The 14,481-nt window shown below is 45.6% G+C and overlaps 1 protein-coding gene and 1 pseudogene across 1 annotated transcript; both read right to left on the minus strand.

Moving 5' to 3' along the window:
* Positions 1-372: 372 nt before the first annotated feature.
* Positions 373-14,002, minus strand: LOC142894077 (voltage-gated potassium channel subunit beta-2-like). Its single transcript, XM_076035209.1, is given in 13 exon segments — positions 373-891; positions 1,013-1,101; positions 2,498-2,618; positions 2,761-2,855; positions 3,460-3,580; positions 3,716-3,990; positions 4,768-4,811; positions 4,894-4,938; positions 5,218-5,262; positions 5,344-5,423; positions 5,693-5,730; positions 5,836-5,879; positions 13,701-14,002. Coding segments are annotated over 13 exon segments (1,392 nt in total). The 3' UTR covers positions 373-798.
* Positions 1,160-2,445, minus strand: LOC142894279 (uncharacterized; annotated as a pseudogene).
* Positions 14,003-14,481: the final 479 nt, after the last annotated feature.

Here is a 14,481-nt window from a genome sequence, read left to right on the forward strand (position 1 = left end):
CTTGCCTCCTCTTCCTCCTACTATATTTAATTTATACCGTAACACTCTGAGAAAAGTGTATTCACCTCGTTCTGCAAAAAATCCCCTGGAGCCACAGTCTAGGGTGGAGTTGTCACTGATTTTTGTCCAGTCAGGATCTTAAAGTCCCAACGTTGGTTCAGTCCAACAACTGCTGAGTCAAATCAAACCAAAACTTCCTCTTTTAATAACTTTATTGCTATTGTCAGTAATGTGGTTATATCAGGTTATATTATCAGGACGCACAACAGTGACCATGTGACCTATCAAAGTGGCAGTCTCATAGTTTCACACATGGGACCTTGTTCAAAATAACGAAAAAGATTTATCTTCACAAGAAGTGGAGAGTAAACATAATTGTTAAAGAAAGGAATGATAAATAACTGTTAGTCTAGGTGGGGTCAGGGTCACCAATATACAGTGTATATGAGACAGAATGTCCAATATATATGAAAGTTTGGATATAGATTCTTTTTATATCCACTTATTACTACAGATGAAAACATATCTTTAAAAAAATCCAGGACATTCTATTTTCTCTTTTTTCCCTGTTAAACAGCAGACTGAGAAAAGCATCTATCATCTTACTGAGCAGAATAAAAATGTAGAATATGTTGTTTAAGGAATTCTAGGGTGGGCTCCAGTCACACAAAACAAAAGCTCTGGGTCCTACTCATGAGATTAATATGTGAATGCACATTTCTGAAACGTGTGTGGACAAGTCGCTGTCCTTCCTGTCAGCCAGCTGGGTTAAAACTACAGGAGTTTTCCCCCTCTTCTTCAGCTCCTGGCCTCCTTCTTGCTGCTTCGCGGCTTGTTGCCAAGCAACGTGTCCATCTCTGTGATGAGGGGTGGAGTCAGCTGAGTCAAAACCTGAGGTAAAGACAGAATGTCAGAGGTTTGGGACGGTCTTCAGGAGTGTGTGTGTAAGGGATGAAAGAACTAAGCCAAGTTGGAGAACTTAGCTGAACCAAGGTGGCTCCAATGTGTGTACCTTGATGGAGCCGAGGTTCTCCTGTAGCTGATCCGTGTTGGACACACCGAGGAGAACTGAGCTGACGCCTTCACTGCGCAGACACCACGCTGTGAGACACAGCAAGACAGAGGGTACGACGGGGGAGACAGGCCATTCTCAGAGTGTTTACGAAGAGAGTAACACATGTTGGTGTTCTGCAGCTGTAACAACCTGGTAAACATGGACATGGAGCATAGAACAGTGGTTCTGAACTGGTGGAGTCCTTAACATTAGATTGTAACCCAAATTTATTCCACGAAAATAAAAACATTATCCCTCTTTTTATCGTGTCTAGTGAATTGACTTTATTCACAATAGAGTCTATTGGATTGAGGTCCGGAGACCTTACTGTGCCACTCCAGAACCTTGAAACGCTTTTTACGTAGCCGCTCCTTCGTTGCCCGGGCGGTGTGTTTCGGATCATGTCATGCTGGAAGATCCAGCCACATTTCTTTGGATACAACTCTGCATTCTTCCACCTCCAAACACAGCAAGTGGTGTTTATACCAAAGAGCTCCATTTTGGTCTCATCTGACCACATGACATTCTCCCAATCTTCCTCTGGATCATCCAGATGGTCGCTGGCAAACTTTACACAGGTCTGGACATGTGCTGGCTTAAGCACTGCAGGATTTTCATCCATGACGATGTAGTGTGTTACAAATAGTAACCTTTGGTACTGTGGCCCCAGCTCTCTTCAGGTCATTGACCAGTTCCCCCTGTGTAGTCCTGGGCTGTTTCCTCACCGTTTTTAAGATCATTTGAACCCCACGAGGTGAGATCTTGCCTGGAGCCCCAGGTCGAGGGGGATTGTCAGTGATCTTGTATTCATTCCATTTTCTAATAATTGCTCCAACAGTTGATCTCTTCTCACCAAGCTGCTTGCCTCATGTAGATTGGCTCATCCCAGTCTTGTGCAGGTGTTCAACCTTGTCTCTTTTGTTCTTAGACAGCTCTTTAGCCTTGGCCATGGTGGAGAGGTTGCAGTCTGACTGTTTAAGGGTGTTGACAGGTGTCTTTCATACAAATAACATAGAAATGCGTATTGAACATAAGAAGTTCAAACAGGTGCCATTAGTAAAGGTAATGAGTGGAGGACAGAAGAGCTTCTTAATGAATAAGTAACAGGTCTGTGAGGGCCAGAATTCTTACTTGTTTGCAGGTGCTAAATACATATTTTCTACACCATTATACAAATTAATTCTTTGAAAATCATACAATGTGATTTCCTGGATTTTTTTTAAACATATTGTTTCTCACAGTTTAGGTGTACCTATGATGAACAATACAGACCTCTCTCATCTTTTTAAGTGGGGCAACTTGCAGAATCGGTGGCTGCCATACACAAAAAAAGGAAACTGCCCACGAAGCCGTGACTCAATGAAACCCTACTTTTAGGTCGCGACCCACCAGTTGAGAAACGCTGGCGTAGAAGAAGCACACACATCATTCAACCACGTGTACCTATAGCAAGCTGAGCAGCGGTGCACTTCAGTCTACCAGCCAGCAGGTGGAGCTCTTTGATTTTAGTCAGTTGCTTCTTCCCCTCGTCGCTGGTCAGACGCTCCTTCAGCCATGCATAGCCCTGAAACACACACACACACACACACACACACACACACACACACACACACACACACACACACGTGCGTGCGTGCAAATACAAACATATTTTATCTGTGTTAATCGTATGTGTGTGTGGTGTGTGTTTGTGTGTCTGTGTGTACCTTCATAGCAGCCCTGGAGCTCTCTGGGACTCCCTCATTGTATTTTCCTGTTAGCATGCCACAGGCTAATGGTGACCAGGTCATGGCACCAACCCCTGAGGAAGACAGGCATTGTGGAGAATTATCAAGTGCATGAAGAGCTCCTTCTGATGGCCTGTCCTCTGTGTCCATATCCAACCCAACACAGAGACACGGCTGCAAACAGTGCCAGCCGTTCACAAACCGCCTGGACCTGTTAGCTCAGGGGTGTCAAACTCAAATACATAGTGGGCCAAAATGTAAAACTTGGACAAAGCAAAGTCACAGGCCAACATAGATATTTACTGAAAAAAAATCTTCCTCCAGATAAAACAGTGAACCTTTTTATGTGGACCCAAATATGTTTTGCTTCAACACTCAATATGGAACAAGCAAAGCTTAATACTGTACGATAAATAAGTAACAACAATAAACCAATTAAGTCATAATAATATCCTTCAATGAACATCCTGTCCTGATTGAGGTGCCAAAATACCCCAGCAGAGCATTCTGGGATTTATAGTATTAGTGCTACATCTGCTGTATAATAGTGGAGAACCAACTTTAGTCATGATTTATTATTACCTCATGGGCCAAATTTAATGACAATGCAGGCCAAATTTGGCCAGCAGGCCAGAGTTTACGCCTATGTGTTAGCTGCTAGCTGTTAGCATGTGGTACCTATCTTGTGGTAGAGTTCGGGCAGGTGAAGTTCCACTTTGTCCCTCTGAAAGTAGTGGTACTCAGCCTGCTCACACACAGGTGGCACCAGGTTGAATTGCCGGGCTATGGAGTAGGCCTCCTTACAGACAGATGCACAGAAAGAGACAGGCGGAGGGATGGACGGACAGACAGACAGACAGAACAGGTTTGATTTAAGAATGCAAAACACAAAAAAACAAAGTTTGTGTCTTTATTCTAATGTTGGAGAGTTTACCATGATCTCCACGGCATTCCAGCGGGAGGTCCCCCAGTACATGGCCATCCCCTGGTCAATGACAAAGGTCATGGCTCGGACCACCTCTGCACACACACACACACACAGAGCACGCCTGTCAACACACCTGTGCCCTTCTGGGTGTCATATTCATTGGTGTGCGTTAAAGGGGGGGCTAGTCATCTGACCCTCCATGGGGGCGTTGATATCGCTCCTGTTGGCGAACACAATGTCCACGTAGTCCAGCTGCAACCTGGAGAGAGAGCCGCGTAGGCCTGCAAGATACACATGCACGCACAAACACACACCAACACGTGTGCGCGCGCACGCACACACACACATACACACACACACTCACACAGGAATCCAGTATAATAATTGAATTAACTTGAGTTTTATTTTCAGCCGCAAAAGGACAGACAAACACACACTGCAGCTGTCTGCTTATCACGTGACCGGTCGACTTCTGAGCCTCCCGACGTTTCTCGTTTCATCCTCCGAGCAACGCAGTCATTATACACACTGGCACTAAACACATTAAAAGAAGAGTGATTGGTGTGCTCCGAATAAAGACGGGAAATTGTTTCATCTGACGTTCTTTTTGTTTTGCCTAAATTTAGTGTGTGTGTGTGTGTGTGTGTGTGTGTGTGTGTGTGTGTGTGTGTGTGTGTGTGTGTCTTTGTGTTTGTCCTAATCCAGTCATGCAGGGCTGAGCCTCTTAAAGTCTTGATAGCCTCGACTGACTGAATGACAGATGACACTGACCCTGTGCGCTTGTGACAAAGAAATGTTCCTCAACCATTCGTCTGCCTCCTGGTGGCTGGCGGTAGTATAGCAATACACTCAACCCTACAATCCATCCCATCCTTCCGTCATCTGTAACTGCTTTCTTTCTTTCACTCAGGGTCACGGGGGGTTTTACCAGAGCCCATCCCAACTATCCGGGCTTATGCCCTGGACAAGTTGCAAGATGTAGGACTGCTCCTCCTCCTCCTCCCAACTAAAATATGACCACTGTCACAACCTTTTAACGTAGCATTACTGTTGTTCACCTTCAATGATGTGTTTCCGTGACAGTCCTCGCTCTGTCTCTGCTCTGTGAACACACATAAGGAGATGGTTTTTGTTGTGTTGCAAGTGTGAATCTAGTTTTTTTTTGTGGTAGTTGTAGGACTCACTGTCCACCCCAATAGATCTTGGTGGTGACGACGTAGCTCGCCCTCCTGGAGAAAGGAGAGAAAGTGAGAGAAGAAGAAGAAGAGAGATAGAAGGAGACTCATCACGTGTGGCAGTGGTCAGACTGAATATGTGCATATGTTGTCTTGACAGGAAACAAGATCCAAAGCCCAACCCCAGCAGGAAGGTGCCAACACACCCCTGAACACACGTGCACACGGTCGCAAACACAGGGAGGGCGCATGAAACACATCAGAATAATCAGGGAGGGATTTGGTGAAGAGCAGAAGTGGACAATTTCAAAATAAAGCAAGAGAGACATTCACCTCCACCCTTTCTTCTTCAGGATGTTTCCCAGAGTCCTCTCTGCCCTGAGACACAGACAAAAGCAGTCAGACAGCCACTCGACAGCAGTGTTCTTCCTGTGAACCTACAGTCAAACAGGTACGTACCTCCCTGCAGCATAGACTTCTGCCGTGTCAAACAAGTTCACTCCATTGTCGTACGCCAACGTCATCACACTCTCTGCCATCTACACACACACAAATACACGCACACAAATACACGCACACACACACACACACACACACACACACACACACATAAATACACACACACACACAAAACTGTTTGAAAACCTGTGCTGATTATAGTGTATTTTCACCTATTGGAATGTTTTGTTTGTTTTTGTGTAGATTCCAGGAAGAATGGTCTCCACATTGTGAGAACTAATAGGGACATGTCATGAACAAACACACACGCGCATGAAAACGCACGCACACATACACACACACACAGTACCTCATCAGAGATCTGAGAGCCAAATGTCACCCAGGTTCCTGAAAACAGACACGCATAGGTGTTCGTGTTTGTTAACATGTTGGAGATCAGCATGTGTGAGTGTGTGCACGTAGCATGCGTGCGTTTGTTTGCGTCGCACTTACCCAATCCCAAGCAGGACACTCTGAGTCCAGACTTGCCGAGATTTCTGTAAAACCAATGAATGAATCAAAGACCGAACCATTGACTGACAATCAATCCGACTCATGACTGACGGTGAGCAGCACTCAGCACTGACAACAGTGGCAGATGAACTGGAAGCGGTCACTTGGGCGCTCATCAGCATCAGCTGGATTATGGATGACACCAACCCCCCAACAGATGGATCACTGACATGTGGCCTTCTGACCCCCCCTTGGTATCAAAACATGATGGACACATCCCACTGATGACTTACATGTACAATCAGAGCCAGAGTCATATGGTGACCATGGAGATGGACGAAGCCATCATGACGGCTCTGCTCAGAGAACTTTCCAACAACACAGCACTGCTTGCAGGCACACGCGTGCAGAGAAGAATGAACCAGCAGAGAGCTTACTGCGATGACACTGGACACAATCCACTGTCAACCAATCACTCGCAAGTGGTGTGCGATTAGAGCCGGAGCATAATGAAAGCTCGCTAACATACGTTCACACACACACACACACACACACACACACACACACACACACACACACACACACACGCACACACATTAACACTCACCAGGACCTTTCACTGTGTAATTCTGCAAAGGTCAAGGGTCACATAGTCAAGATCCCCTGTGTGTGTGTGTGTGTGAATAACATACACAAATAAGCAATGATGCAAATAATGGAGAGAGTGTGTGTGCGCATATGCGCCGTCCTATTAAACTCAGCACCTTAAAATAACGGCTAAAAAAAAGATGAAAAACAACAAAAAAGGCTTCAAACACTGAAGAAACCAGTTGGCACCAACACAGAGTCAGGTGCAGACCGGTAGAGGCATTTTAAGCTGATTCACTTGAGTTCACCACGGCTGAGTTGTGTGATACAGCAGCGGCAGCTGATTGGACAAAACTACACAGAGGTCAACAGCCAGTCGTGCAGTGGTTCTCAACTGGTGGAGTCTCAGGACCCACATTTTATTTTCTTTATTTTCTTCTTGTTGGGACCCAAATTTATTCGAAAACAAAAACACTAGCACACTTTCTACCATGGCTAATACATAAATAATTGAAATCATTGAATTGAATTGTGTGTCTTGCAAAATAAATACCCAACATTTTCTCTATAAGAATACATAATTTAAAATCCCTTTTTAAAAACAAAACAAAAAGGGAAACTGTAGTAGTAGTAGTAGTGGACCTGTTCTGAAAGCACCTCATCAATGGCTAACGTGTACTAGATAAATGCATGACTGATAAAAAAAACAAAAACAGATCATCAATAGACTGTAACACACACACACACACATAAACAATACATGCGTGAGGTCATCGTGCGTCTTACCCTCACCTGTACTTCATGTAGCCATGATGGCCGAGGGCCTCCTTCATGTGGGTATGGCCAAACAGCGCAGGCTTGGCGGAGGGCTCCGCCCTTACCTTTGCATGACAGGTGGAGGCGCTGCTGAGTGCCAGCCGCCGCTCCTTCAGCGGATGCTCGCAGCTCCCTCCTCCCCCGCCCACATTACAGGCGATGGACACTTGCATCGTGGCCACATTCAAATGTACCATAGAATATGAAGAAGAAGAACAAAAAAACCCCCAGACAGTTCAACGGCTGATTGCTCTCAGTATCAACCCCCAAGGTTGCAGGTCGCCATGGTGATAACGGAGAGAGAGGAAGTCATGAGTGGGACACCAAGTCCAGGTCCAGGCACATACTCTCAGTGATTATATTGGTCCCTGCCTTCTCCCGAGTCTGCTGGAGGCGACGATGATGATGATGATGACGATGATGATGATGATGATGATGATGATGATGATGATCTTGTTGATGATGATGATGACGCTGATGCTAAAAACAGTCGAAAAAGACAAAAGACAAGCTCTGTCAAAGAAGAAGAAGAAGAAAAAGCACAAGTCTGCAAAACACAGAGCGAGGAAGTGAGAGAGAGAGAGTATGTCCTCTGGACAACATTGAGAGAGATTGAGAGAGAGAGAGAGAGAGAAAGAATGGGCCCCTCCTCCTTCTGCACACTGACCGAGTGAGGATTTTGCAGAGAGAGAGAGAGAGAGAGAGAGAGAGAGAGAGTGAAGGAAAGAGAGAGAGGGATGGTCAGTGTTCCTATGGAGATCGTATCCCGATCACACAGGAAACAGGTAAGAGTTCAGACTGGTCACATGACTGACAGGTATGTCTGTGTGATTTAAAGACTAATTACATCTCCATGACTAATATCAGGTGGTTTCCCTCCAAAGTGTGAAATACCCATCAATACCCATCAATCAGGAAGCTGGGGGGTCCCGAACCTCCTGATTGTTACTCAGTACCAATCTAAATTTCCTTAACATGCAGCATCTACATTTAAAAAAATGTTTTAAACATTGGACAAGGTGATCTTAAAGACGTTTCAGTGACCATTCCTGACAATAATAACTAGTAACTAATAATAACAACTAATAATAACTAACTATAACTGGCATAATTCCCGAAATCCTACCACAACACAACCTAGGGGATACAATGGAGCTAGGCAGCGCCTTGCATGGTAGCAGCCACCCATTGGTGTATGAATGTGTGAGTGCATGGGTGAATGAGAGGCCATTGTAAAGTGCTTTGAGGTACAGTGAAGGTGCTGGAAAGCACTATATGAGTGCAGTCCATTTACCATTTAACTAATTAGATAATTACTGGACCACACACGGTATGCTACTCTATCAGCAAACAATTAAAGGATGAGCATCTATGAATAAATAACCTGACTTGCCTAAACAGAGACTGTGTGTTTTCTTGCAAGATATACATTATGACTGTAGGGAGTGGTGTAAATATTGAAGTGTTGATTAATTGTGATGTGTACACTCACCACTATAACAGAGGGGAATATGAATATGTGGCACCGGTGTGAGTGTATTTTGCTGAGTGCTATGTGCTGTCGGTCTTCAGTGACAGGTCTTTGTCACATTACCACCCTCCTCTCCTACAGCACCAATGTTTGGCAATCTTTTCCTTGCCTATTTTATGCTGTACACAGAACCTGAAGGGTTGCAGCTCCAGGTATCACCTAGTCACCCTGGCGATCCGGTCCTTCATTAATTAGATCCAGGTAAGAGCTCTATGGTCAATTTGGAGGTCAAACTCCTTCCCGAGAAGGTAGTATCTGAGGCTGTCCAACGGCCACTTGATCACTAGACACTCCTTCTTGATTGTGGAGTATTGGGTTTCCCGAGGCAGAAGTTTCCTGCTGAGGTAGAGCACTGGCTGTTCCTCACCTGGCTTTCCCTGGGCCAGTACTGCGCCCATGCCCACACCGGAGGCATCCACCTGTACCAGGAAGCAACTTCCAAAGTCAGGGCTCTGCAACACAGGGAAAGAGCATAATCTCTCCTTCAGGCCCTGGAAAGCACTTTCACACTCCCCACTCCACTCCACAGGATTATGGGCTGACTTGCAGGTGAGATTGGTTAATGGGGCTGGCAGCGTGGAGAAGTGAGGGATGAACCGTCAGTACCAACCAACTAGGCCAAGGATTGACCAAACTTGCGACTTGGTATGGGGCCTAGGGCTGTTTAGAATGGCCTCAACTTTGTCCACCTGCGGCCGGACTTCACCTCCCCACAACTGGTACCCCAGGTAACGGGTTTCCTGTTTGGCCCGCTGACATTTCTATAGGTTGAGCATCAGGCCTGCTGTATTAACGGCACCAAGGACTCGGCGAAGGTGGTCCAGATGTTCTTCCCAGGTCAGGCTGAACACCACCACATCATCCAAATAGTCGGCACTGCAGTCCTCACATCCTTGCAGTATTCTGTCCATAAGCCTGTGTAAGGTGGCTGGGGCACCATGTAGGCCAAAGGGCATCAATGTAAACTGAAAGAGGCCGAGGGCTTCCTAAATGCAGTGAGGGACCGGGACTGGCTCTCAAGTGGGACCTGCCAATACCCCTTGCAGAGGTACAAAGTGGTGATGTAGTTGGCTTGCCCAATTCTCTCCAGCAAGTCCTCGATCCGGGGAATGGGGTAGGTGTCAAAAAATGAGATGGCGTTCAGTTTCCTAAAGTCAATACAGACGCAAAGGGACCCCTCCTTCTTCGGCACAATGACCACATGGCTACTCCACTCACTTTCACATGGTTCATTGACCCCCAGCTCCAACATCAAAAGGATCTCCTCCTTCAACGCCTCCACCAACCTTTCCGGTACCCTGTAGCATGCCTGTCGTACTGGAACTTGACCTGGTTTGAGTCTGATGACATGCTGCAACACAGGCATGGTTTCTGAGTAAACAACTGGGGAAAAGTGTTGAATATGACTCCCCTGCCCCTGAATGGGCCAACCATAGAGTAGCTCAAAAGGGGAGAACCCAGTGGACACTTGAGGCACTTCCCTGTTGGCAAAGAGTAAGAAGGGTAACCACTTATTCCAATCCTTGCTTGGATCAGACACAAACTTTCTCAGCATTATCTTCAGGGTTTGATTGAACCTCTCCACTAGGCCGTTTTTGTCCGAATGGTAAGGGGATGTCCTGATAGCAGTTATGCCCAACTCCATATGTAGCTGTCTCATCAGGTAAGAAGTAAGGTTGGTTCCTTGATCAGTCGGGATTTCCTCTGGAATGCTTACATGGGAAAGAGTTGGACAAGACTGATGAGTTTTGGGGCTGTGACTGACCGCAGAAGAAAAGCTTCAGGCAAGCGTGTGGTACAGTCACATACAACCATAATGTACTGATACCCTGCAGAGCTCTTTTCCAGGGGCCCAACAATGTTCATTGCAATGAGCGGTAATCATTGGCATAGCCAGGAGGAGGACTCAATCTGATTTACGGACAGCACTGGTTTTTGACACTCTGTACATGTTTTGCAATATGCCTGCATGTCAGTGTACATTGCAATAGCAGCGTCCTTCAGAACAAAGAAGGAACGAATAAACATGAACATCATTCAGTGTTATGCTCCAACCAATGACAGTGACGAAGAGAGAAAGGACGAATTCTATAGCAGACTGCAGACAATCATCCAGGGATACTCAGGAAGAGACATCACCATCGTAATGGGACACCTCAACGCAAAAATTGGAAGCGACAACAGAGGATATGAGAGGATCATGGGGCAACATGGTCTAGGAGAGATGAACGAGATTGAAGAGAGATTTGCAGACATATGTGCAGATAACAACCTTGTCATAGGAGGAAGCGTCTTCCCTCATAGGCGAGTACACAAAGCCACATGGGTATCACCGGACCTCTCCACCGAGAACCAAATAGATCATGTCTGCATCACAAAGAAGTTCAGGAGGCCCCTTCAAGATGTACGGGCCAGAAGAGGAGCCGACATAGCATCAGACCACCATCTTCTCGTTGCCAAAGTCCAATTGAAGTTGAAGAGGAACTTTACAGGTGAGAAAAACCAGCGCAAAAGTTCAACACAGCGCTTTTAAGAGATCCAGCAATAGCAGCGCAATTCAAGAACACATTAAAGAATAAGTACCAAACCCTGCAAGAGCTAGATGTAGAAGGGGAGGGAATAAATATTGATGGGATCTGAAGACTGTAAAGGAAGCCGTAACCACAACATGCAAGGTAGCACTGGGCCCACAGAAAGAAAACCACAAGCTGTGGATATCAGCAGAGTCACTGAAGAGGGTTGATAAAAGGAAAGAAAAGAAAGCAACCCTAAACAGTAGCCGTACAAAAGCAGAGAAATTGATGCCCAAACACAGTACAGGGAAGCAAATAAGTGAGTGAAAAAAAGCATCAAGACAGACAAAATGAATTACATAGATGTCCTTACCTTAGAAGCGGAAGAAGCAGTTAGACACAGGAATCTAAAGGACCTGTATTCCACCACAGAAAAGCTGTCAGGAAAGACCAGCCAACCTCAAAGACCGATAAAGGACAAAGAGGGAAAGCTGATAATCGGTGAGGAAGGACAAAAGAAAAGATGGATGCAACATTCTGAGGAATTGCTAAATAGACCAGGCCCACGAGACCCACCAGACAGACAGGGACCTGTCAATAGATACAAGAGCACCAACAAGAGAGGAGATCCGGAAAACTATTAAAAAGCTTAGAAAGGGCAAGGTCGCAGGACCAGATAGCATCCCGGCAGAGGCACTGAAGATTGACACAGAGACCATAGAAGAGATGCTCCACACTCTCTCTAAGAAGATATGGGAAGAGGAAAACATCCCATTTGAATGGAGAGAGGGCTACATTTTCAAAATGCCAAAGAAAGGAGATTTGAGCAACTGTGCAAATTACAGGGGGATCACACTTTTATCCATTACAGGAAAGGTTTTCTACAGGATCGTACTGGACAGGATGAAGGACGTGGTTCATCCTCAGCTCAGAGACCAACGGGCTGGCTTCCGCAAGGACAGATCCTGTATAGACCAGATTGCCACTCTGCGCATCATCCTGGAGCAGTCGCTAGAGTGGAACTCGCCGCTACACGTGAACTTCATCGATTACAAGAAGGCTTTCGATGGACAGGGAGATCCTGTGGAAGCTTCTCAGACACTATTGAGTGCCAGAGAAGCTAACCAACATCATAAGAAACACCTACGAGGGAATGACCTGCCGGGTGATCCACGAGGGCCAACTCACCGACGCCTTCTGCGTACAAACCGGAGTGAGGCAGGGCTGCCTGCTATCACCTTTCTTGTTGCTGCTGGCTATGGATTGGATGATGAAGCAATCCACAGCGAACAAGAAAAATGGCATACAGTGGACAATGTGGACGCAGCGAAATGATCTGGATGTTGCAGATGACCTGGCCCTTCTCTCTCACATGCAGCAGCAGATGCAGGAAAAGACCAGCGCAGCCAACTCAGCTCGCCTCAGTCTTAACATCCACAGATGGAAGAGCAAAGTCCTCAGAGTAAACTCTGCCAGCACTGCACCCATCATGCTGGAAGGCGAAGCGCTGGAGGAGGTTGACGAGTTCACCTACCTTGGCAGCATTGTCAACAAGCAGGGTGGAACAGATGCAGATGTTAGAGTCAGGATTGGCAAGGCCAGGATAGCCTACCTCTAAAAAACTAAAAAACATCTGGAGTGCAAAAGACCTGGCCACCACAACAAAGATCTTTAACAGCAACGTGAAGTCAGTCCTACTCTATGGTACTGAGACATGGAGGACCACAGTAAACACCACAAACAAAATCCAGTCATTCATCAATATCTGTCTGCGACGAATCCTCCAAATTCGCTGGCCTAACACCATCAGCAACAAAGAACTGTGGCAACGCACCAACCAAAAGCCAGCAGACGATGAGATCCTTCAACAGCGTTGGAGATGGATAGGCCATACCCTCCGTAAACCAGCCTCAAATACCACAAGACAGTCCCTCAAGTGGAACCCCCAAAGGAAAAGAAAGAGAGGTCGGCCACAAAACACCTGGCGCCGAGACTTGGAGGCAGATGCCAAGAACATGGGCCACACTTGGGGACAGCTTGAGATGTTGGCTCAAGACCGAGATGCTTGGAGAACTCTGGTTGGTGGCCTAAGCCCCAGACGGGGTAATAGGCATAAGTAAAGTACTTATACATTCAACATGGAACACAGTACTGTATAAATAAATATAATATACCAAAACAAACACCCACCCTAATACCACTATATACAAGTGAAAGCAAGTCTAATTTTGTGCATTTAAATGTAGTCACTAATGCTGCTATGTCAGCAGCATGCCCACAAATGTGAAGTGCGCTATAAATAAAATCTATTATTATTATTTTTATTGTTATACACAAAAACTGCTCAGGGAACCAGATCTGCAAGACCGCTATCTCCAAAGAGAGATTGCCTCTTTTTTCACTCATCTTTTTCTCACCTGTATTGCATGTTGCTCTGTTCCATGACGACGCCGCACTCTTTCAGGTAGATCTCCAGTCTCCGCCTCTCCATCAGTCTCCTTGCTGCTTCTAGGATCTGAGATGCCAGTGCCGATTCTTCTTTGTCCTTGGTCTCTTTTTTTCCATCATCCCTCTCCAATCTCCCAGAATTCCCTTTGGTCACTTTTGGTTTCTTGTTAAACCCGTAGAGTTCCTCCATCAAAAGCTTGCCACCTTTTCCTCCAGGTGCCGCCATTGATCCCATGGCTGTTCCGGTCGTTGAAGCTCGCCCTGCAAACATGGCTAGCAAACAGGGAGAGGCCGATGTGAGCGGTGTGAAATAAAAGTTGGCAACCACTGGCAATAAAAAATACAGAAATTCTTGTGTATATTGGTTGAAATAGTATAGGGTAGATAGCTAGATGAGGTGACAGAGGGGATATGCTAAATGCCAGAAAAATCCACCTAGGTACAGTGACAAAGTATTTGTACTTTGTTACATCCCACCTTCAAGGTTTAAGGTAGTTTTATTGTCAACCTCACATATATTGTAGGATAACTTTACTTGAGTATTTATTTTTCTGATGACACAAATATCTGTACTTTGTACTCCTTACATTGGAAAAATGTGTATGTTACTTTGGTGTTTAAAAGAGTTTAAGAGATACAAATCCTTTTAATAAAATAATTTATTTATTACTACAGCTGTTGCTTCAAGTGTGAACTCTGTTTTGTGGTTGTTAAATGTAAAACGAGATAATTTTTTTAGAGGGAGTTTAT

This window comes from Nelusetta ayraudi, unplaced genomic scaffold (genome assembly GCF_046127955.1).
Source record: "Nelusetta ayraudi isolate G7.1 ecotype Tasmania unplaced genomic scaffold, CSIRO-AGI_Nayr_v1 ptg000042l, whole genome shotgun sequence".
Lineage (NCBI taxonomy): Eukaryota > Metazoa > Chordata > Actinopteri > Tetraodontiformes > Monacanthidae > Nelusetta > Nelusetta ayraudi.